Source organism: Pseudorasbora parva, chromosome 21 (genome assembly GCF_024679245.1).
Source record: "Pseudorasbora parva isolate DD20220531a chromosome 21, ASM2467924v1, whole genome shotgun sequence".
Classification (NCBI taxonomy): Eukaryota; Metazoa; Chordata; class Actinopteri; order Cypriniformes; family Gobionidae; genus Pseudorasbora; species Pseudorasbora parva.
In genome coordinates this window covers 35,461,175-35,483,538 of record NC_090192.1, presented here as the reverse complement: position 1 = coordinate 35,483,538, position 22,364 = coordinate 35,461,175, and the positions used below count along the sequence as shown (strand labels likewise).

General features: G+C 38.3%; 1 protein-coding gene across 4 annotated transcripts in view; it reads right to left on the bottom strand.

The window, feature by feature from the left end:
- Positions 1–22,364, bottom strand: part of LOC137056245 (cadherin-18) — a 331,361-nt gene that overhangs the window by 31,459 nt on the left and 277,538 nt on the right. For all 4 annotated transcript variants that reach the window (XM_067430266.1, XM_067430265.1, XM_067430267.1 and 1 more), the window contains 4 exons: positions 19,364–19,617; positions 12,343–12,479; positions 4,761–4,882; positions 96–213 (listed from right to left, as the gene is read on the bottom strand). In XM_067430266.1, coding sequence (XP_067286367.1) covers positions 96–213; positions 4,761–4,882; positions 12,343–12,479; positions 19,364–19,617 — 631 coding nt within the window. The remainder of the gene's footprint in view (positions 1–95; positions 214–4,760; positions 4,883–12,342; positions 12,480–19,363; positions 19,618–22,364) is intronic.

Here is a 22,364-nt window from a genome sequence, read left to right as displayed (position 1 = left end):
CATGACTCTAAAAGAGGCAACATCTGTACATACGCTTAAAATGTACCAAGAACAAATAAATATCATTTAAAAAATAAAAAAAAGTTTTTGGATACCTTCATTGTCTTTAATTGTAAAGTTGGGGTTGGCTGGAACTCCTCCGGGAAAAGAGAAGGAAAATCCTTTTCCGTTGGCAAAGTCATCTTTATCCACAGCACTGATTGTTTGAATGACCTGAAAAAAATCAGGAAAGACATCGGTGAGAAACTTCTTCATGCTCATCTGTTCTGGTTAGTGAGCTTTGTTAGCTTAACTTTTTTGAGTCTCTCTGGTAAACATGCATATATAGATGCCATCCTTTTCCAATTGCGGGAGACAGAAGTCTAATTCAGCAGGGTTCAGAAGCTCAGAACATACTTCATTCTTTCAGTTTTTCTCTTTCTCTCATCTCAGAGTGAGCTCGATGCTTCTGAAATCTCTGCTGGCATCTCAGCAGCTCTAGGAAGCTGAGTGCTTTGTGCGTCAAAACCAGCTGGTTTGCTGGTCCCGAGTTGTCCTGGCAACCCAATAGGCATTTGATTTCATGAGTGTGGTCCATTATGAGTTTCACATCCCAATGCCACACTCCCTACAGAGAGCAATACCTTCTGACTGAAAAGGTTCAGACTGAAGGAGACCTTAATTGGTTTGCTTCTCACTTGTGTGAAACCAGAAACGATAAGAGGACAACCTCACAATGAAATGTCTGTAAATGGCTGTATGTTTCAGAATAATTTAAATGTCTATATAATGTTATCATTTATAAATATTAATGAGGGCAATCTCAAAAAAATATTGAATATATAATAATAAAAGTTTTTGTTTACATAATATGTGTGTGTAATGTATGTATGTATGTATATATATATGCACATATTTCTTAAATGTATACATAGAGGAGTGTGTATTTATATATACATAATAATTAGACACAGTACATACACATACATTATGTAAATACAAACTTTTTTGTATTTGGATGCAAATAATCGTGATTATTTGCACTACAGTGCATCCGGAAAGTATTCACAGCGCTTCAATTTTTTTCACATTTTGTTATGTTACAGCTTTATTCCAAACATTTTTTGAATTTATTTTTCTCTCTCAATTCTACAAACAACACCTCATAATGACAACATGAAAGAAGTTTTATTTAAATATTTGCAAATTTATACTACTACTACTACTAATAATAATAAAAACTTTCAGAGCGTTTTCTCAATACTTTGTTGCAGTACCTTTGGCACCTATTTAGCCTTTTTGAGTAAGATGCTAGAGGCTTGACACACAATTCTTCTTTTCCTCTAAAGATCCTTTAGGTGTAATGGGGAGCGTCTGTGCACAGCCATTTTCAGGTCTTTCTAGAGATGTTCAATCGGGTTTAAGTCGGGGCTCTGGCTGGGCCGCTCAAGGACATTCAAAGAGTTGTCCTGTAGCCACTCCTTTCTTATCTTGGCTGTGTGCTTAGGGTCGTTGTCCTGCTAGAAGATGAACTTTCACCCCAGTCTGAGTTCCAGAGCACTTTTGAGCAGGTTTTAATCAAGGATGTCTTCGTACATTGCTACATTCATATTTCCCTCGATCCTGATTAGTCCCCCAGTTCCTGCCCACGTAAAAACATCCCCACAGCATGATGCTGCCACCCCCATGCTTCACTGTAGGGATGGTATTGGCCAGGTGATGAATGGTGCCTGGTTTCCTCCAAACATGACACTTGCCCATTCAGGCCAAAGACTAAGACTAGATAATTTTGTTTCTTCAGTTTTCTTCAGGTGCCTTTTGGCACACTCCTGCCAGGCTGTCATGTGCAGGGCTGATTGTCGAAGTGCTGCAGAGATTGATGTTCTTCTGGAAAGTTCTCCTCTCTCCACAGAGAAACGCTGGAGCTCTGTCAGAGTGACCATCTGGTTCGTGGTCACCTCCCTGACTAAGGCCCGTTTCTCCTGATCGCTCAGTTTGGCCGAGCGGCCAGCACTAAGAAGAGTTCTGGTGGTTCCAAACTTTTTCCATTTACGGTTGGTGGCGGCCACTGTGCTCATTGGACCTTCAATACTACAGAAATTGTTCTGTACCTTTCCCCAATCCTGTCTCTGATGTCTACAGACAATTAATTGGACTTCATGGCTTGGTTTATGCTCTGACATGCACTGTTAACTGCAGGACCTTGTATAGACAGGTGTGTGCCTTTCCAAATTAATGTCCAATTAACTGAATTAATGACTGAATGAACCACAGGTAGACTCCACTCATTGCAAAGATGATCAGTGGAAACAGGATGCACCTGAGCTTAATTTTGAGCATCATGGCAAAGGCTGTGAAGGGCTGTGATTTTGTTTCGTTTTTAATTTTTAATAAATTTACAAATATTTCAAACAAACTTCTTTCACATTGTCATTATGGTGTATTGTTTCTAGAATTGAGGAAACAAAATAATGAATTCATTTTAGAATAAGACTAACATAACAAAATGTGGAAAAAGTGAAGCGCTGTGAATACTTTCTGGATGTAACATGTTTCAATCAAGTAACTAAATCAAACAGTACTTTCACTTCTCATCATGTTTGTAAAGGGGCTGAACGAGGAGAGTAAATGTATTTATTTAATGCATTGTTTTTGCAAGAAGAGAAAAGGGAGAGACTTGTTAATGTTCAATGTTTTACTGGTGTTTAAAAGTTTCTGTTATGTTAGTGTTTTGGGGGGTTAGCATTTAGCTGAAGTGTTGAGCTTGTGGTTGTGTTTCTGACCTGCTAACAAGAATTCAAATTGCTTAAATAATAAAATAACCACTATGGTAGTGCTCTGGATGAAACCAGTATCCAGTATATGGACTGCCAACACCACATGTAAATAAAAGTAATATTAAGTTTGTAATAAAAATCACAGGACTATAATAATATAATATGATAAATACTACTACTAGTAGTACTACTACTACTGCTAAAAGTGTTATTTTAATTATTCAATTTAAATGAAAACCATTTAAGTTTAACTAAAACTATTAATTCAAGAGAAATTAACTCTAGTTTGTCTAGTCTAGATTCTAGTTAGCTGTACATGGTTGATTCTATTGGGTTTTACTTGTTTCAATTATGTGGAACCACTGCCCATGAATGAATGATGTTTAGCTGATAAAGAGCTATTTTATGTTGACTGATACAGTTAAAAAAGTATTAAGTATGGTTAGTAATTAAGTAATAGCAAGGAATATGGTTCATAAGTAAACCATCTGTGGGTTGATTTAGTCAAAAAGTCTAAACTGGCGCTGTCAAAACATTGATATTTTCAGCAACTAAGGCTCAACCAATGATGTGAGTTTGTCATATGGGGGAGAAATCTGCGATAAAGTTTTTAGGCCCTATCATACACACGGTGCAATCTGACACCAGGCACGACGTAAGTGTTTTTTGCTAGTTTCAGCCCGACACAGTTATCATTTTCATGCCCAGTGGCCATGTTGTTTAAAAAGCAAATGCAGTCATGCCCATTTGTTCGCCCATAAGCGCGCTGGTCTGAAAACCAGGTGTGTTCAGGCGCATTGTTGGAGCGTTGCTAATTTGAGGCAACTGAAAACGACTGCACCAGTGACCAACAAAATCCTGGTCATTTTTTGTGTTAATTAAAGGGTGCATTAGTAATGTGCGTCTATAGGCGGGTGCACAACACACGTACACTCTGCTTATTACACAAACAGGGAATTTGAAATAGTTGTAAACATTGAAAATAAAATGATTCCTCTCTGGAGAAGCGTTCAGTCTTTCCGCTCCCAAATGCCATGCAAATAGAAAATCCGCCATGGTGCAAGCGCAAATGACTTTTAAAGGCAATGGGCGATGAGTCTGATTGGTTTATTGAATTTCACAACCAAAACACACCCATGACTGATTAAGAGACTAGGTAAAACCCTTTCAGACCATGTGCCGGCAGCGCAGACAATTCTTTCCTTTGTTAAACTAGCAAAAGTGGATTCGGACACTAAGTGCACCATGTGCTTCAGACCATGCGCTCAGATTGTTAAAATATGGCCCTTTATTTTGGCAAGTCAATTTGGTGATGCTAGTGGTGCAGAAAGTACACATTACACTTTTGACGTGCACAGAAGCGCTTTAATGTGGTGTGGATCATTTTTTGGAACTGGATGTACTTTTTTATGTTTAACTCAGGGGATATTAAAATGGGCTTGACCTCATCTGTCCTTCATTTTCTCTCACTCTCATCCCGCTCTTTCTTTGGGGCGCTGGTGAAAAACAGAATTTCAAAATTAAATGGAAAAGTGTGGGTAGGAAAATACGAGTGCGCTTTAGTGAGTCAGAGCTGTCACGCTTTGTTGATCAGATTTTTATTCTCATTGAGAGATGATTAGCATTCCCATAACCCCCTTCCATTTTTCTATTTCCGCCCCTCTAAATATTCACGCTCCCTCTCTTTTCCACACCATTCATGGCAGGGAACTGTGGCGGTCCGTGAGGGAAATTTCTGGACAAGCTGACATATAAATCCATATTGATCAAACCCAAATTATCAACTTTCAGATGACCAACTTAACATTTGTCACTACAGTAACTGCATTTTTAATCACTGCACAAACAAAAATATATATATATTTACATAGTACATAAACTGATTAAAACAGCAGTTTGTTTTATTACTTTAATTGCTATGTTCACTCAGTCTCCTTTGACGAGGAATGAAGGTGTCAGAGAGAAAGTGAGACAGAGAAACCGTTCGGCTGTTGAGGGACTTGCCTGTCCTGCTCTGGTGCTTTCACAGATGATGATCTCATCTTCTGTGTTGACCTTCGGAGGATTGTCGTTCACATCCAGAACCTGCACTGTAACGGGCACATGGCTCTGAAGACTGGGATTGTCTGAAGACAAAGGGAAATGTTACAGTTTGTGTAAAAAAAAAAAAAACATCAGATGGCTTATGTGAAAAAAAACCCCAAAAAACAATCAAGCTATAAAAATAGCTTTTAGTACGTTTTGGGTGCAGAAGACAAATGTAATGAAGATTAAATAATTAACACATCAATCTATATCTTTATCAATACATTACATCCATCCGTGGTGCAAGCTTCGCAATGGCAGCCCAAAATTTTAAGCCAAAAAAAGTGCATCCATTCATTATAAAAGGAATCCATACAGCTCCGGAGGGTTAATAAAGGTCCTCTGAAACCTATCAATTCACTTCGGAAGGCCTTTATTAACCCGCCGGAGCCGTATGGATTACTTTTATAATGGTTTGATAAACTTTTTGGGCTTCAAATTTTGGGCTCCAATTCACTGCCTGTATAAAGCTTGGAGACAGGACATTTTTATATATATCTGTTATATATGTCAAACAACATTATTGTATTAGTCTAAAAAAAAGAATGTCATATACACCTAGGATGGCTTGAGGGGGAATAAATCAAAGGTAATTATAATTTTTCATTCCAATTCATAAGAGATAAATTGATACATTTCACTTTTCATGAAGATAGTTCTTACAATATTAGGAGATTCAAACACCATTTAAATGCCCCCCCCCCCCGCCCCCGCATTGCTTCCATTGAATTTGATGGGAAACCTGCCGAAAACTATAAATACATTTTATTTATTTTTTAAGTTTAAATCTTTTATAGGTATCTGAGATTATTATACTCTTCTCAGAAGCTGAAAGCATTATCAAATTAGCAAGATATTTAATTAAAAACAAGAATCAAGGGATGTGTAGAACTTTATAAATGACAGTAGTTCCAAATATTATAAAAATCTGCAGGGTTCCATGTGGGCATTAATGAACTAGAATGTAGGATTGCTGAATATAATTAAATGTAATGGCAAATTGGCAATGACCAATTAATTTCTGCTTAACAAACACAGGTTATGCAAATCCCTAGCATTCCGTCTCAAAAGAAAACATATCGAAACTGTAATTTCTTAGAGAAAGGTACATTTGCATGCACCATTTGATCCCTGGGTGGGATCCGGCTAATTTTGTTTACAAATTGGCTAAATCATCTAATAGCAATTCTCAGAGTGAGTCGGACCCATACTGATTTAATTAATTTGAATCAAAATACTATAAATGGAAAAAATGCTAAATTAACAAGACTATTATAATGCTCCTAAATTAAAATCAGGTCCACAACAAGGATGTAAAAATTCTGCACAATCTTACGTTAAGTAATTAAAAAGATAAATTATATTCAGTTAGGGTTTTTTGAATTTACTTTGCATCTTTAGCAAACTAATAATGGTATTTAAAAATAAAATAAAACATAAAAAATAAAACACTTTTTTAATGTATGTATGTATCTCTGTTCTCTCATCCTCATCTTACTCTTTTTACTTTTTTAGCTCCTGCCTCCCCCTTGTCTTTCAATTCACTTGCTGTCTTACTCTTGCACCCCCCCCCTTTCCCTCATTCATTACATATGAATTGCTTATCTGTGTGTTATTTTATACTGTACATCATCTGCGTGCGTTCTCTCCTCACTGCAGCTGTGTGTAGTCTTTCGGAGAGAATACAAGGGAAAACAGCCTATTAAAGTTTCTTGGGCTGGAGTTGTGCTCGGCGTGTGTAGGGTTTGCTATTAGATGTCTTCATACATGTGTTTCACAATGCATGAGCTCTGTATCGACACCTAACTGTGTGCAGAATATCTAGTCATTATAAACAAGGAAAATGATCAAATGGTGGCAGTGGGATTTTTTTAGTGATGAATAACACCTCGCTGTTCCCTTTATATATTTGCAGGAAGGTATTGCCATATAAAGTTGATCATTAAATACTAAACAAAACAAAAAAGAGATACCTTCCATAAGCTCAAAGTGTGATAAAAGCGTCCGCTTCTGTGGAAGTCAAAACAATTTGTGAAGTCAAAAAAAGGAAAACTTTTAAAGAATCGTGTTTAAAAGGAGAAAAGAGGACAGCAGTGACCACCCACTCCTCTCATTAAGGACTGTGAATTATGTAATCCGGTCAATTTATTTCCACTTTCAAGCTATTTCTATCTTCTTAATGCATTTATATTATTCATTTTAGATCAAACTTTGTTTTTGGTTTGTTCGGTGCTTGATGTGACAAGTAGTTTGCTCTTATATAAAGCATGTTATATGACTATACACATTCTTGTACCTTTTTTTCAATTGCCAAATAGCTTCATCCTAGAGCTGGTCGGTTTGGCTCTTAGAAACTTGTGAAATGCAGAACTAGACCAACTGAAAAATTGTTATCCATAGGCTGTTTAAGATCTGGCAAAAAATAGCCAGATCTATCCGTTTTATAATTAGAGGTAGCTAACAAAATAGCATGATTTCTGTCAATGGCACCGCTACTGTTAAGTGCATAAAACGTGTGTATAATTGCTGATGCGTCTTATAAGCGCACAAGTGAGTTCCTCTCCTTCGTCATACTCGCTAACGAGCACTCGAACATGAATTCCCACCCACAGCACGACCAGCAATGAACATTTCTCACAATGAAGCCTTTAACAGAAAGCCATCGCCAAGGCAACAAAAAATACACCATTAGTTAAAAAAAATTATTAAAACATTTCTACTCCCTTCAGTGTATCTTTGATTGCATACAACAACAACACACACACACATCAAAATAACATCAAAAATGTGATTTTGTGTTCTATCATTTTGCTTATTTACCTTTTGCCATGTTTGCTTTGTCACCGAATACAAACCGAGTTTGTACTTGTAACCGAATTACAAGTGTGAACACACCCGAAGTAAACCCTTCCTTAAGGTGTGTTCACACTTGTAATTCGGTTCGCTTGTTTCTTTTAGTCCGGACCAAAGATAAAACCAAAAAACATTTAGTCCTTGTCCGCTTAGTAATCACACTGCCATTTTAACAGTGAACCTAAAGATACCGAACCTAAAGGTATAGGGATATGTTCACCACCTGATTGGTCAGCTTTTACTACGTATATTTCGCAATGAAACTTACCAAACATCCCAAAAATAATTTCTGGGCTAAATGCGCTTAAAACAGTGGCAGGAATCCCTCCATCACACACTTAAATAAAGATCGGCTGCGAGGAGACACGGTTCTGACGCCTGTACTCAGGGGCGTAGCACCAAATTTTGGGCCCTGGGTACAAACCATCTTGCTAGGCCCCCGTACCATGTATGTGTATGTATAGAAAACTGACTTCTAAGGCCCCCCCCTGCCTCGGGCCCTGGTTACTCAGTACACTTTATCCCCCCAGTCCCACCCCCCTGCCTGTACTGAGCTGCGTTGGGCAACATCTGCGATGAGCTGCGATGGGCAACATCACGACTATGACGAGAAAAAAGGGGCATGCTTGAGCATTCATGTCCCGTCTTTGGTTCGTTTGCATGTCTTTGGTCCTTGCTGTGTTCCTATTCTGTTTATTTGGAAGCAGACCAATGTGAAGAGACCCATCTTTTCAGTGCTCCCGGTCCGCTTGCTTGGTGTGCAACAGGGTTTGGATGGCAATACAAATGAACCGCAGAGCAAAAATAACCAAAATAACAGCGCAATCGCTCCAGGGTTCTTTTGATCGAACCTAACCTGCCAAGTGAAAACACACTCTGTTTTCGCTTGGTTCATTTGGTCCAAAAAAACACAAAAAAAACACATGGTCTGATTAGCACCTGGTCTGATTCAGATTGGCCTTTTTATCACCAAACCTAAAGGCAAAGTGATCGATCACAACCTAATTGGATGGCTTTCATGACGTATTGCCTAGTTTGAGATGGAATTTACAAAAAAAACAAACATCCAAAATAATGCTGTGTGCTGGGTTAAATGCGCTCATTGTATCTGCGTAGCCAACATATGATGGTATTTTGACCAGTTGATAACTCGTGAAGATGTCATAAAATGTGTAAAAGAGTCACACACACACGCGCACACACACACACACACACACGCGAAGATCTGCTGCAAGGAGACGCGGTTCTGACGCCTGTATCGAGCTGTGATGGGCAACATCACGACTATGATGAGAGAAAAAAAAAACAGTGTGAACATTGTCCTTTTTAGGGTCTCATCTTCCTGTTTTTGGTTCGTTTACATGCCCTTGGTAGCCCAGTAATCTAGACTTACAATAGCCAATACTCAGGGCATCTAGCAACTCTCCATAGGCTTATGAGCTCCGAGCTTAAAAAAACCAAACTCTGGTCAGGCCAATCACATCGTGTGTAGAGTCGGTGGGCGGGCTTAACATAATGACGGCAGAGTTGACGGATCCGTGAATCCACGTGCTACTTGAAAACAAAGAAGCTGGTGAGCAGCATCCTTTCTGATCGGCTTTGGCCGTGACTCGAAGACTTGGAGTTAAGCTTTTCTTTGAGAAAAGAACAAAGAATGGCAAAAAAGGAAGATTTTTGAGGAAGAGTTTTGCTGACTGCATGGATGCGACAAAAGTTTAATCTATCAACTAGCTCTGCTTCACCTTCATTGCTCTGATTGGTTGTAGCGCTATCCTATCGCATACAGAGGGAGTTTGAAAGACAACCGTTCACCTGCCCCTCGGATTGAGCCCTGCCAACGGTGCGTTCCCAGACCAAACATCTGGATGTGGGCCTGGCTTTGCAGGCGATGTCTTTGGTCCACATTGCATTGATAGAGCATTCGAACTGCACAAGAATTTGTTCGGAAGCGGAGACTCGTCTTTTCAGCAGTCTCGGTCTGCACCAGGATTCGGATGGCAGCGTTCACACTTATTCAAATGAACCACACTAACAGAGCAATCGCACAAGGCCTCATTTTAATCAAATCGAACATGCCATGTGTGAACACACCCTTAGATGAATATTTTATTGCACTTTCATAGCTCAGAAGATTTGATTGTGATTCTCAGAAATGTTTCATTTAATTATCAAGTTTGTCTCTGTTATGTTTTTAAAATGAAATTCCTTGAGATAAATAAAAAGACAACTGTTCACAAACAGCAAGAGTGATAATGAGGTAATAAATGATATACCATTGAGTGCACATTATGTCACTTAGGGTAAAAGTGTCATAAGAAATGAATGAAAAATGTTGATGGACAAATCTGAGCACAGTTTAAGATATAGTTTAGCCCTCTTTTGAGGCTCCAGTGGAGATAAATGCATATCTCTGAGCAGCAGACTTATGCAAAAGTCTCCATTTGATCTCATCACTGTCTAGGGAAAACAACTGATATAGAAAAGTAGTCTCATTTTTCATTCACATGCTGGAATATCATTATCATAAAGAAGACTGAATGTGTGTCATTCGTGCTTGGTGTAAGGGAAATTACTGTGATTAAAATCTACAGCAGAAGAGTCACGGGACTCCATTTATATTACTTTCAGTGATTTTTATCATCTTGTAGATTATACACTCTAAAAACGGCCCCTCTTCCAGATGTAAATATTATAATCTTCCTTGTGCTCATTTCTTTTACTTTGCATGAGTAGCTTTTTTAAAGAGATATTTTTTAACTGCCAAAAAATACATTTCTGTCATCATTTACTCGTCCTTAGTTTGTACCAAATATGTAATTTTCTTCTGTGTAAAACAAAAGGCGATTATTTTCAAACTGAACTGAAATTTAAACTGAAAATCTTGACATCTACCCTCCTAAGCATGTTAAAGATTTTAAAAGAGTAGCCATGTTTTCATTCAGATCTTTCATTGAATCTGGTTTAATTATAAATGTGACTGAACTGTTTCTCAAATTCAGCTGAATAAATGATCTGGTCACAGCCATCACACTGAGAAAAAAAGAATATAAATATATATATAAAAAAATTATACTATATATATATATATACACAATTTTTTTATTTCTTTTTTTCCTCAGTGTGATGGCTGTGACCAGATCATTTATTCAGCTGAATTTGAGAAACAGTTCTAAGTTAAGTAAAATTAACAAAAGTGACTTGGCCAGTAAAAGTTTGTGGAGTAATTTCTACTTAGTTTGTAGAAAAAGAAGCAATACATTTCATACTCAGACAACATAACACTGAAATAAAGTCAGGTCAACTCACCTTTATTTATAGCACTTTTACAATGCAGATTGTTTCATAGCAGCTTCACAGTGTTAAACGGAATTTGATTCGGCTGTACAGCCGATCTGAAGAAAACGGTGATGTCATCCCACTCATTTCAATTATCATATAGTGACAATGCGGGCAGATCAGTAAAATAGTGGAACATTTTTTGTAAACCAAGTAAATAAGTTTATGCTTTACTTAGAAACAGCGACGTAAATAATACAATAGATAATGTGTCGAAACCCTTTCTACATAATGTAAGTAACACAGTACCCACTCAAAGCACTACACAATGGTACTACACAATCATGGTAACATTTGACGGATCTTTTTGATTATGAATATATCATTTTCTACTGAAAATGATAAAATTGCAAGTTACTAAACCTAACAACAAAAGCATTGTTAAACGTTATGGACATTGTTGGAAATATCATTGTTGAAAAAAAAAAAAAAAATCAACCTTATTAATTATTCATGCACCACTGCATGATGGGAATACCAGTATCAGAAAAAAATTAGTAGGTTTTATAATAATTTTATAATGTTGATATTTATGCTTAAAATAACTACTAATATATAGAATTTACTTTATTTTTTCAATTTTTGCCTAAACTATTTTTTCTGTAGAAATTACATAATTTTTTTCTTTAGTTCCCCACAAAATCATTTTTATCAAGAAGAAGATTATGAGTGCAGCATCCGACATGTGTAAAATATAGTGCACAATCCGTATGACTCCCTTTTAATGATCTCCTACACTGTTTCGGCTTCAGCTTGAAAGCTTTGGGCCTCATTCATTTTAATTGCATGGAAAAAAACCAACAACAGATTTCAGGTTCACACTCACACACTGACACACACTGACACACACTGACACACACTGACACACACACACACACACACACACACACACACACACACACACACACACACACACACACACACACACACACACACACACACACACACACACACACACACACACACACACACACACACACACACACACACACACACACACACACACACACACACAAAGAAAGAAAGAAAGAAAGTCATACAGGTTTGGAACAACATAAGGTTGAGTAAATATTGTTTTGTTTCTGAGCAAACTATTCCTTGTGCTTCAAGGTGCGATCTTTGAATGTTAACAGACTCGCAAAGCTGATTTCACAGCAGCGGGAGAGCAAGCGATATTCAAAGTGAGAAAACGAACGGCAGTCCGTTTCTCATGAGTGCACAAGGCGTTTATTGCAGAGACTGTCTTGGCAAACTAATTTGCAAGTTATTAAAGTGGCAAAGCTATACCAGCATGGTTTCTGGTAGTACCCACCTTCCTCTGTTGCCATAACAGTGATGTTGTGCCAGGGCGTGTCCTCCCGGTCCAGGAGCTGAGTCGTTCTAATGACTCCGCTGATGGATTCAATATCGAAATACACCTCTTTGTCTTCTCTGCGCTCGATGAAATACCTAAATATAGAAGAGAGAGCATGAATACTGCATGAGCCTTTCTGTCTGTCACCCCTCTACATCATAGCTGTGGCATTAAGACAGCAAAGACAGCTGGGATATGCATGGTTATCAAAGAGCTTGCATTGATGTACATGGCTGGGTCATGAAACTACCAACTTCATGTGTGGCATGAGTTAACGGCAGGAATACCTGACTATACAAAGCTCAGCCTAAAGGGCCATATTAGTAATTTATATAGTAATTATTTTCTGTTTTATTGAACAAAAGCTTACATCACAGTACGAGTAATTATACATCATGTCACCAAGCTCCCTGACAGATCACTGTAGAAATACAGAGTGGAATATATGATGCGAAAAACACAGAAAGCTCATGGAAAGCTGAAAGGTAAAGATGGAACATAGTAGGGGGTTCATTATTTCAAAAGAATAATGCACTAAAAACAAGAGTTCTTTTCAGTTTCTAATTTCACAGTTTTTACATTATGTTTATCTGACTATTTAGCATTAATATTGTTTTGAAATTAAGTTCATTTTGTTCACATGATTTCTCGAAATGATTAATCACCATGGTAGACGGCAAACAGGTCATTTTCAGTGAGATTTATGAGTGGTTTAGGGCATATGCGCAGATGTGTATTAATATTCCAGTTGAAATGACGGCTCTAGATAACAACCGACCGGGCACAACCTAAATATTATAAAAGAAAAAGGAAAACATAAAAAACTAGAGGAGAAAATCTGTAAGGGGAAGCCTTAGTTGGACATAATTAACAAATCCTCAAGTGACATGCTTGGTACAGACGCTCAAAGGAAGGACTGTCAGATTCTCTTTCCAAGTATGAATGTGAAATTAAACCCCATTTGCATTTTCTGAAGTAAATACTTGAGTGTGTAAGGCAGCCGAAAATTAGTGTTAGCATTTTATGTAAACTTATGATTCTAGCTTTGACTTTGGTTTAGCTGTTTTGCGTTTGTAGCTAAGGTGTCAAGGTTCAATAGTTAGCATTATTGGGTTAGCTAGTAGATCCCCCAAAACATATTATTAAAGTATTCGACCTGAGTATAGTTTTAAACATCAGCCCAGTCTATTCTGTAAAGATGTACAGTAATCTGACAATACATGTGGCACACCCAGTTTTTCTGACGCACACCCACAGTCTCTTTTCTGGCTACACAATACACCGATATATAGATCGATCAGGCATAGCATAATGAATAACACAGATGATCTCTTTATCATGGCACCTGTTGGTGGGTGGGATATATTAGACGGCAAGTGAATATTTGTCCTCAAAGTCGATGTGTTAGAAAGCAGGAAAATGGGCAAGCGTAAGGAAGTGAGTGAGCTTGACAAAGGCCAAATTATGATTGCTAGAAGACTGGGACAGAGCATTTTCAAAACTGCAGCTCTTGTGGGGTGTCCGCGGTCTGCAGTGGTCAGTATCTGTCAAAAGTGCTCCAAGGAAGGAACAGTGGTGAACCATCAACAGGGTCTTGGGTGGCCAAGGCTCATTGATGCACGTGGGGAGTGAAGGCTGGTCCGTGTGGTCTGATCACACAGACGAGGTACTGAAGCTCAAACTGCTCAATAAGTTAATGCTGGTTCTGATAGAAAGGTGTCAGAATACATCGCAGTTTGACTGCAAGGGTGCCCATGCTGACCCCTATCAACCACCGAAAGTGCCAACAGTGGGCATCAGAACTAGACCACAGAGCAATGGAAGAAGGTGTCCTAGTCTGATGAATCACATTTTTTTTATGTGCCAATTATGTGACTTACTTGGGGAACACATGGCACCGGGATGCACTATGGGAAGAAGGCAAGCCGGCGGAGGCAGTGCGATGCTTTAGGTAATGTTCTTCTGGGAAACCTTGGGTCCTGTCATCCATGATGTGGATGTTACTTTGACACGTACCACAAACCAAAGCATTGTTACAGACCACGTACACCCTTTCATGGAAATAGTATTCCCTGGTGGCTGTGGCTCTTTCAGGATAATGTGCTCTGCCACAAAGCAAAAATGGTTCAGGAATGGTTTGAGGAGCACAACAACGAGTTTGAGGTGTTGACTTGGCCTCCAAAGTCCAATCTATGGAGGCCCCACCTAGCAATTTACAGGACTTTAAGGATCTGCTGCTAATATCTTGGAGCTCGATACGACAGCACATGGGTAAGGGCTGTTTTGGCAGCAAAAGGGGGACCAACACAATATATATATATATATATATATATATATATATATATATATATATATAAATTAAATTAAAATGTCAGTATTGTGTTTGCCAGAGTAATCTGAAAAAATACTTCCGTTTAGCCTTTATCATGTTGACTTGGGAGAAACACATGCAAAACACAAAACATCATCCCGAAATCTCTGTTAATTCAACACCAGGGTGTCCATTGTGAAGAATATGCTTTTAAAAACCATTTTCACTGCAGCTTCTCATGAGACAAATGCTTTACATGAAATATGATAATGATCAGATGCATCATTATGGATAGGAACAAAACTAAGGAGATAACAGTGACCTTGCTTATTTTTCCATAATGCTAATGCTGATTCTCAAACTTCAATGCCATTTTATTTTATGCTAATGGGTACACACTGCGGTATAAATTCTTGTACGGGAATGAAATGCTGTTTTTTTATGGGAGATGCAGATTAAAATCGGAGGAACAGAAATGCAATAAATGGACTGAATTTTTTTGTGTTAATGTGTTATCCTTCAACACAGACCTGGGGTTATTTATGAGACTTTTCTCTTATGTCTTTTATTTATCTATTTATCACAGCGATAAATGCTGATGTAAAAGCCGTTCGTGTGAAACCGACGATCTCACTCACATCAACCAATGAGATTCCCAGCATTTGCATGACCATGAGAGTTATGGCCTCTCCGTCACGCACGGCTTGTGAAGGTTCATTCAAAGATGGCTTGAAAACACACATCCTCAACCCACCAGTACAGAGAGATGCTAATAAACCATACAGGTCATATCTCATTACCACAAGAAAATGTGCACCGTCCTTGACTGCATGAGACATGAGAGAGAAATAACAATGAGGATTTTACAGTTTACGCGTTTTACTGCCGATGAAAGGAACATTCTGACATTTTATTCTTCATTCCTGTTCTCCGCTTCTATGTCATTTTGTTATTTTCTCCATGTTCTGTAGACAATGATATACACAACATTGTCTTTTATATTAAGAATACTTCATTTCTTTCGTTTACAAAAATCGTATGGACTTTACACATTGAGTTATTATGCTGCATATCGTCGCTGTCGAGCCGAAACTTTCATATTTCACCTTTTTCTTTTCTTTTCTTTTCTTTTCACAAATCATTAATTGGTCACCAATTAATGGTCACATCTGTGGGATATACAAATATTTAAAAAATATTTAATATTTAAATAAAATATTTAATATTTTATAAAAACTATTTAAAAAAAGAGCTTGTGTCTAAAATTCGTAACTCCATTGGAAACTCAAACTGTTATAACTCAGCACTGGTGCACATTTTGGACCATCTCTGTTTCTTTGCAATGCAAAGGTACAGAGCCACTGTTTTCAATAGTCAAGAAACACTATGGGCCCAATTTGAACGATCTGAGCACATGGTCTAAAGCGCATGAAGCCCCCCTCCTCTGTTCTGTATTGGCTTTAGATGCTTTTGTTTAACTGGTCCTTTTTAAGGCTTAAAGAACCTTAAAGGACTGCCCACTGAATGCCTATACCACATACGTACCTATCCCTTAGATAGACTGCAGCTACTGACAGCACGTGTTCTTAATAAAGATTCCTGCTGAAGATACATCCTGGTCTCCTGGTCTTCGCTTCTGAGATTTCCAACAGTGCCTACATAGCTACCATAAACTTAAAGGTCCCATTCTTTGCGATCCCATCTTTTAAACTTTAGTTAGTGTGTAATGTTGCTGTTAGAGCATAAATAATACCTGTAAAATTATAAAGCTCAAAGTTCAATGCCAAGCGAGATATTTTATTTAACAGAAGTTCCCTTTCAAAGCCTACAGCGAACGGCCGGTTTGGACTACACACCCCTGCACTTCCAGGTTTAATGATGCAACTAAAACCGTTTATTGACGAACCCTCCGCCCACAAGAACACGCACATTCGGGGGCGTTGTCCTTTTGCTCTCGCAGGTCGAGAATAGGAAGCGTTGTTTTAGTAGAGTGTGTTTGTCGCCATGCCATTGAAACGCTGTTATTTTCATCCTGGAGTCAAATCACCTCTGTTTGGCCTTCCCACGGACGATGTACGTAGAGATCAATGGCTACAGTTTATGGTTAACTCGGAAAATTATAATCACAATTTAAAACTATGTGCAGCACATTTTGCTCAGGACTGCTTCCTTAATCTCAGTCAGTTTAATGCCGGATTCGCAGAAAGATTATTCTTAAAAGATGACGTAGTTCCCTCTTTGTCTGGAGAAGGCGTTGTTTATGGACTACAACCGGTAAGTGTATTTTATTATTTAAGTCGGTCCGTTTAACAGTTTATGTAACTCATGACACAAAGTGCAACGCTGTTTAGCTTTGTTAACTAACGTTAGATGGTAATTTAAACTAATCCGAAAAACTTAGCATATAAAAGTGTAGTAATTCATTCAGACCCCATCGATTGTTGATGTCTGTAATGATCAGTTTAAAATACTGAATAGACAGCGTACCATTCTGAAACATCCAGCAAAAGTCTTTCCTGAGCAGGTTGTAATCGATCCTCTTCGATATTCTCCGGGTCTGATTCCGGCTCAAATTGATAAGGCAATATAGACATTTTTGCAATAACATTGAGCGGGCGTATCTACACGTTATGATAAGAGGCGGGACCTTTCCGTGCAACGTGCTAAGCTGCTGTCCAATCACAGCGCGGGAAGCGCTGACCCAATCAGAACTCGTTACGTATTTTTGAAGGAGGGACTTCATAGAACAAGGAAATCATCAGGCCGTTTTTAGGACAGAGGAAACAGCGCTGTACAGATAAGTAAATTGTGTGAAAAATACTGCGAAACACGCGAAACATGAAATGTTATATTGCACACTGTAAACATAATCAAAGCTTCGAAAACACGCGAAGAATGGGATCTTTAACTTGTAGGCTGATGAAAATGTAATGCAATGTACTTACTCAGCTTTGATTGTTCCAGTGATAAATAAAAACATGCATGTCCAACATTTGCTGGTCATAAATCTTTTATCTACACTTGAGCTTGATTTCGGTAAAATGTTAATAATATAATGATACACGCAAGTGTCTGACCATTTATAAAAGCCACAATTGTTTTATTGTTAAAGGGTTTCCGTAAACATGAATCAGTCAAACACACAGCCAGCATCGACGGAAAATAATTTTATAAATTGGAATGCATTCAACTAATGATATAAAAAATGAAATACTGGAAAGGTATCGCATCAGTTATGCTGCCCACTAGACACTGATAATGTGTTTACCAGAGACACTGAAGTCCTCTCTATTGGCTTCTCTAGGCAAGCAGCATGATATCAGCACAAAAGGAATGCCGTTTTTATGAGCTGGCCTGCAAACCTCTCTTTCATTAAAGTGTGTGGAGGTAATTGAGCCTTTGGCAGCAGTGTTTCACTAACATGCTAACATGGGGTGACTTAACTGCTCTAATTAACATTATCCTCCATAGAGAGAGAGAGAGAGAGAGAGAGAGAGAGAGAGAGAGAGAGAGAGAGAGAGAGAGAGAGAGAGAGAGAGAGAGAGAGAGAGAGAGAGAGAGAGAGAGAGAGAGTAAACAGTAAAATATCCTTGTATGTCATATCAACTCAATGTCATCCTATTAAATGCAACCTTTACAGAGGAATCGGAGGACACAACAGCGAGAGAGAGAGAGATACACAAAAAATGCTGATTTATTTAGCTATAGCATGAAATCTGCACACGCAATAATTAACCGATTTATTACAATCTTGCTAGTGCAAATTCAAACAAATTGTGTGTGTGGGTGTGTATGTGTATGTGTGTTTTGAAGGCATATCACAGATAATCTACTTTGAATTGCACACATAGCCACATATACTAGGTTAGACATTTTATTAATAATATGAATTTAATAAGTATAAACACCTTAATAATAATATTTATAATCTTATAATGTATGTACTGTAATAGTTGTACAAAGTTATTTAAAGGCACAATATGTAAGATTTTTTGATTAAAATATCCAAAAACCACTAGAACAGTTATATATTTTGTTGACTTGTGTACTTGCATTATCCCAAATGTTTTCAAGAATATTTAAACCCAGAGAAATCAACTATTTTAACCAGGCCCTGTCTGTGCGTCGCCTATAAATGACATCATACTCACGCTACCTTCGATTTATTAGTTACCTTTAATATATTTTGTTTTATTAGACATTCATTAAAAGAGAAAACGAATCAGTGTTATACAGCTCAACACAGTTAGTCTTATCGTTTTCATCTGTGGAATGTTTTCATGATCTACTGCGAGTCTCATGTTTTACCATGACTAATATCGATCTAGTTTACTGCAGTGTGAACAAGAGGTTAGCAGATAAACATCAAAATTTCATTTTTGGGAGAACTATGACTTTAGTTAGAGTTAATAAATATAATAATAATAATAATAATAATAATAATAATAATAATAGCATTCATTATTATTTTTATTGATGACAGTAGCTAATATTTTTTTACAATATTATGAAAAAATAAATGAGGCCATATTAATGAGCTCAGACATTTTTGATGGCTCACAATAGTCGTCTAATCTACTATATAAATCAGGGCCATACAGTATTGTGTGACGTTTTGTATAAATGTATTCGGTCGGTGTGTTATTTTAACACTTCACATCTTCTCACCTGACAGGGTTGTTTTTGCTGTCTGGGTCTCTCGCTGTGACGGCTCCCACTTCAGTTCCAACCTTTGCGTTCTCGTACACCTCCATAATGTAATAATCCAATGAGAAAACCGGCGGCTCATCCACGTCTCCGACTGTGATCTTGAGCGTGGCGTCATCTTTGAACGAGCCCATATAAGACAAGCGTGGGTCCAGGTGTGTGTTCTCTGCAGCGATGTGAAGGCTGTACTGCTTCTTCTTTTCATAATTCAGGGGCTGAGAAGAGAAAACAGGAAACTTAGGGTGTGTTCACACTAGGAAAAATGCTTAAGAATACTAGTTTTTTGTCTCATCATAAGAGCTGTGTTGTCAGAACCGCGTCTCCTCGCAGCAGATCTTCATTTGTGCGTATGATAAAGAGATTCTCGGGGCTGTTTTGACTCCTTTACACATTTTATAAGCTCTTCACAAGTTGTCGGCGCCATCATAAACCATCAAATGTACTCTCATACAGGGAACGCATTAAGCCCAGCACACAGCATTGTTTTAGATGTTCGATAAGTTGGCAAAATCTTAAAAGCCTTTTTTAAAATGGTGTTTTAAAGAGACCATGTTAAAACTAACGAACAAGGACCAAATGTTTCTTTTTCTTTTTTGGTCCAGACTAAAAGAACCAGGTGAACCAAACTACAAATGTGAACTGGATTACATATACGGTTGCAAGACACTAAAATACAGTTTTTTTTGTACTGTCCTGAACATTTTACATAATTTTTTTTAACAGAAAGTCCACAAGACAAAAAAAAAGAAAAAAGCTGAATGTATTAAAATGACCTGTTCAGAAGTTTTTAAACCATTGATTCTCAGTACTGTGTCTCTCTTTTTTTTGTTATGGTTGTTCTCAAGTCCCTTGTTTGTCCTGAGCATTTAAAGGGGGGGGTGAAACACTCAATCTTCAGTCAATCTCACGTCAATCTTGAGTACCTATAGAGTAGTATTGCATCCTTCATATCTCTGAAAAGTCTTTAGTTTTATTATATTTCTAAAAGAAATATGGGCTGTACCGAGTCTTTCCGGAAATAGAAATAGAAACAGCAACAGCAGGACGTCCGTCTCTGTGGTATGTACTGTATTTAGTGACCTGTCAACATTTGTCTTTACTCTCAGTTTATGAGGACATGATTCGGTTTATGGACTATTGTATGCGACCAAACCTTAGTAGCAAGCAAAACGGTTTTGCACGTCAGACTAGTGTAACGTTCGAACAGCAATGAAGTCCGTTAGCGCATTTGAATGATGAAGCACGCGATCGTGTCGTTTACTGATGTTTACATACGCGACGATAAGCAACAGCAAAGACATTTGAAGCAGTTTAACTCACCGGCTGCTTCCAAAGCAGGACCGAACCTTTATCGCTGGGACCGCTCCGTCAAAAACACACTTCTTGGAGTGTGGAGATCCACTCTGCGATGCGACTGAAGCATTTCTGCGTTCAAATCGGTTCAAATGCAGCGCTGCCTTCCCAGAATGCTGTGCTGAAGCGTTGAAGTCGCTTAATGTCAAAGTGGAGGAATAAAGTGGAGCGCGGCGCGGACTATAACCGACATTAGTGTAACCGACACGGACGACTGGATCTGCAGTTTGAGAGCAATGTGCATTTCCTCTCTCACTCTAATCACACGCACGCCCGCGCGCACCCTACCGGGAGAAGAGCCCGTACGGCCCATACAAGGACCTTCCGGTCTATTAACGTCAAGCCGATCCATACTCGAAAAAAACTCTCCGAAACTTGTGAGAAACCGGAAGGAGTATTTTTGACACAGAAATACTCTATCAAACGTCCAACATTAGTTTTTGAAACTTTGTCTATGTTTAGGATGGGAATCCAAGTCTTTAACAGTGTAAAAAGCTCAGTATGCATGAAACAGCATTTCACCCCCCTTTAAAATGCCCAATGTTCTTAAAAAAAAAAATCCTGCACATTTCTTCAGTTTTCCACCATTTTTGCCTATTTGAAACCTCTCCAGCTGTGACTGTATGATTTTGAGATCCATCTTTTCACCTTGAAGGACGATTGAGGGACTCAAACACAACTATTAAAAAAGCTTCAAACATTCAATGATGCTGCAGAAAAGCCGGGGGTGAAAATTTGAAATTGAAAATTAAGGTAAATTGTACTTAATTTATCTTCCAGGAAATATGTAGGTATCTTCTGTTGAATGAATGAAAAGGTTAAAAGGTGAATGAAAAGGATGAAAAGAAATGAAAAGGTCCCGCCTGTTAAAAAGTTTTCACCCCCGGCTCTTAATGCACTGTTTCCTTCTGCAGCATCAGTGAATGTTCAAGCATCATTCCCTCAATCGTCCTCAGATGGATCTCAAAATCATACAGTCACTGCTGGAGAGGGTTCAAATATGCAAAGTATGCTAGAAACTGAAGGATGTGCAGGACCTGGAGGATTTTTCTGAAGAACATTGGGCAGGACAAACAAGAGACTTATGAACAACCATCACACACGCGCACGCACACACACACACACACACACACACACACACACACACACACACACACACACACATGTCGTGTTTTCATGTTTTATGGGGACATTCCATAGGCGTAATGGATTTCATACTGTACAAACTGTACATCCTATCCCTTACACTGCCCCTGCCCCTAAACCTACCCATCACAGGAAACATTCTGCATTCTTACTTTCTCAAAAAAACTCTTTCTGTGTGATTTATAAGATGTTTTCCTCATGGGGACCTAAAAATGTCCCCACAACGACAAGGATTTCGGATATTGCCATCTTTGTGGGGACATTTTGTCCCCATAACGTAGGGATTACCAGGCCACACACACACACACACACACACACACACACACACACACACACACACACACACACACACACACACACACACACACACACACACACACACAGTAACAGCTGTGGATCATCCAGGGAACAACACACAGGTTTAAGAATCAATGGTTCATAAACTTGTGAACAGGTCATGGTA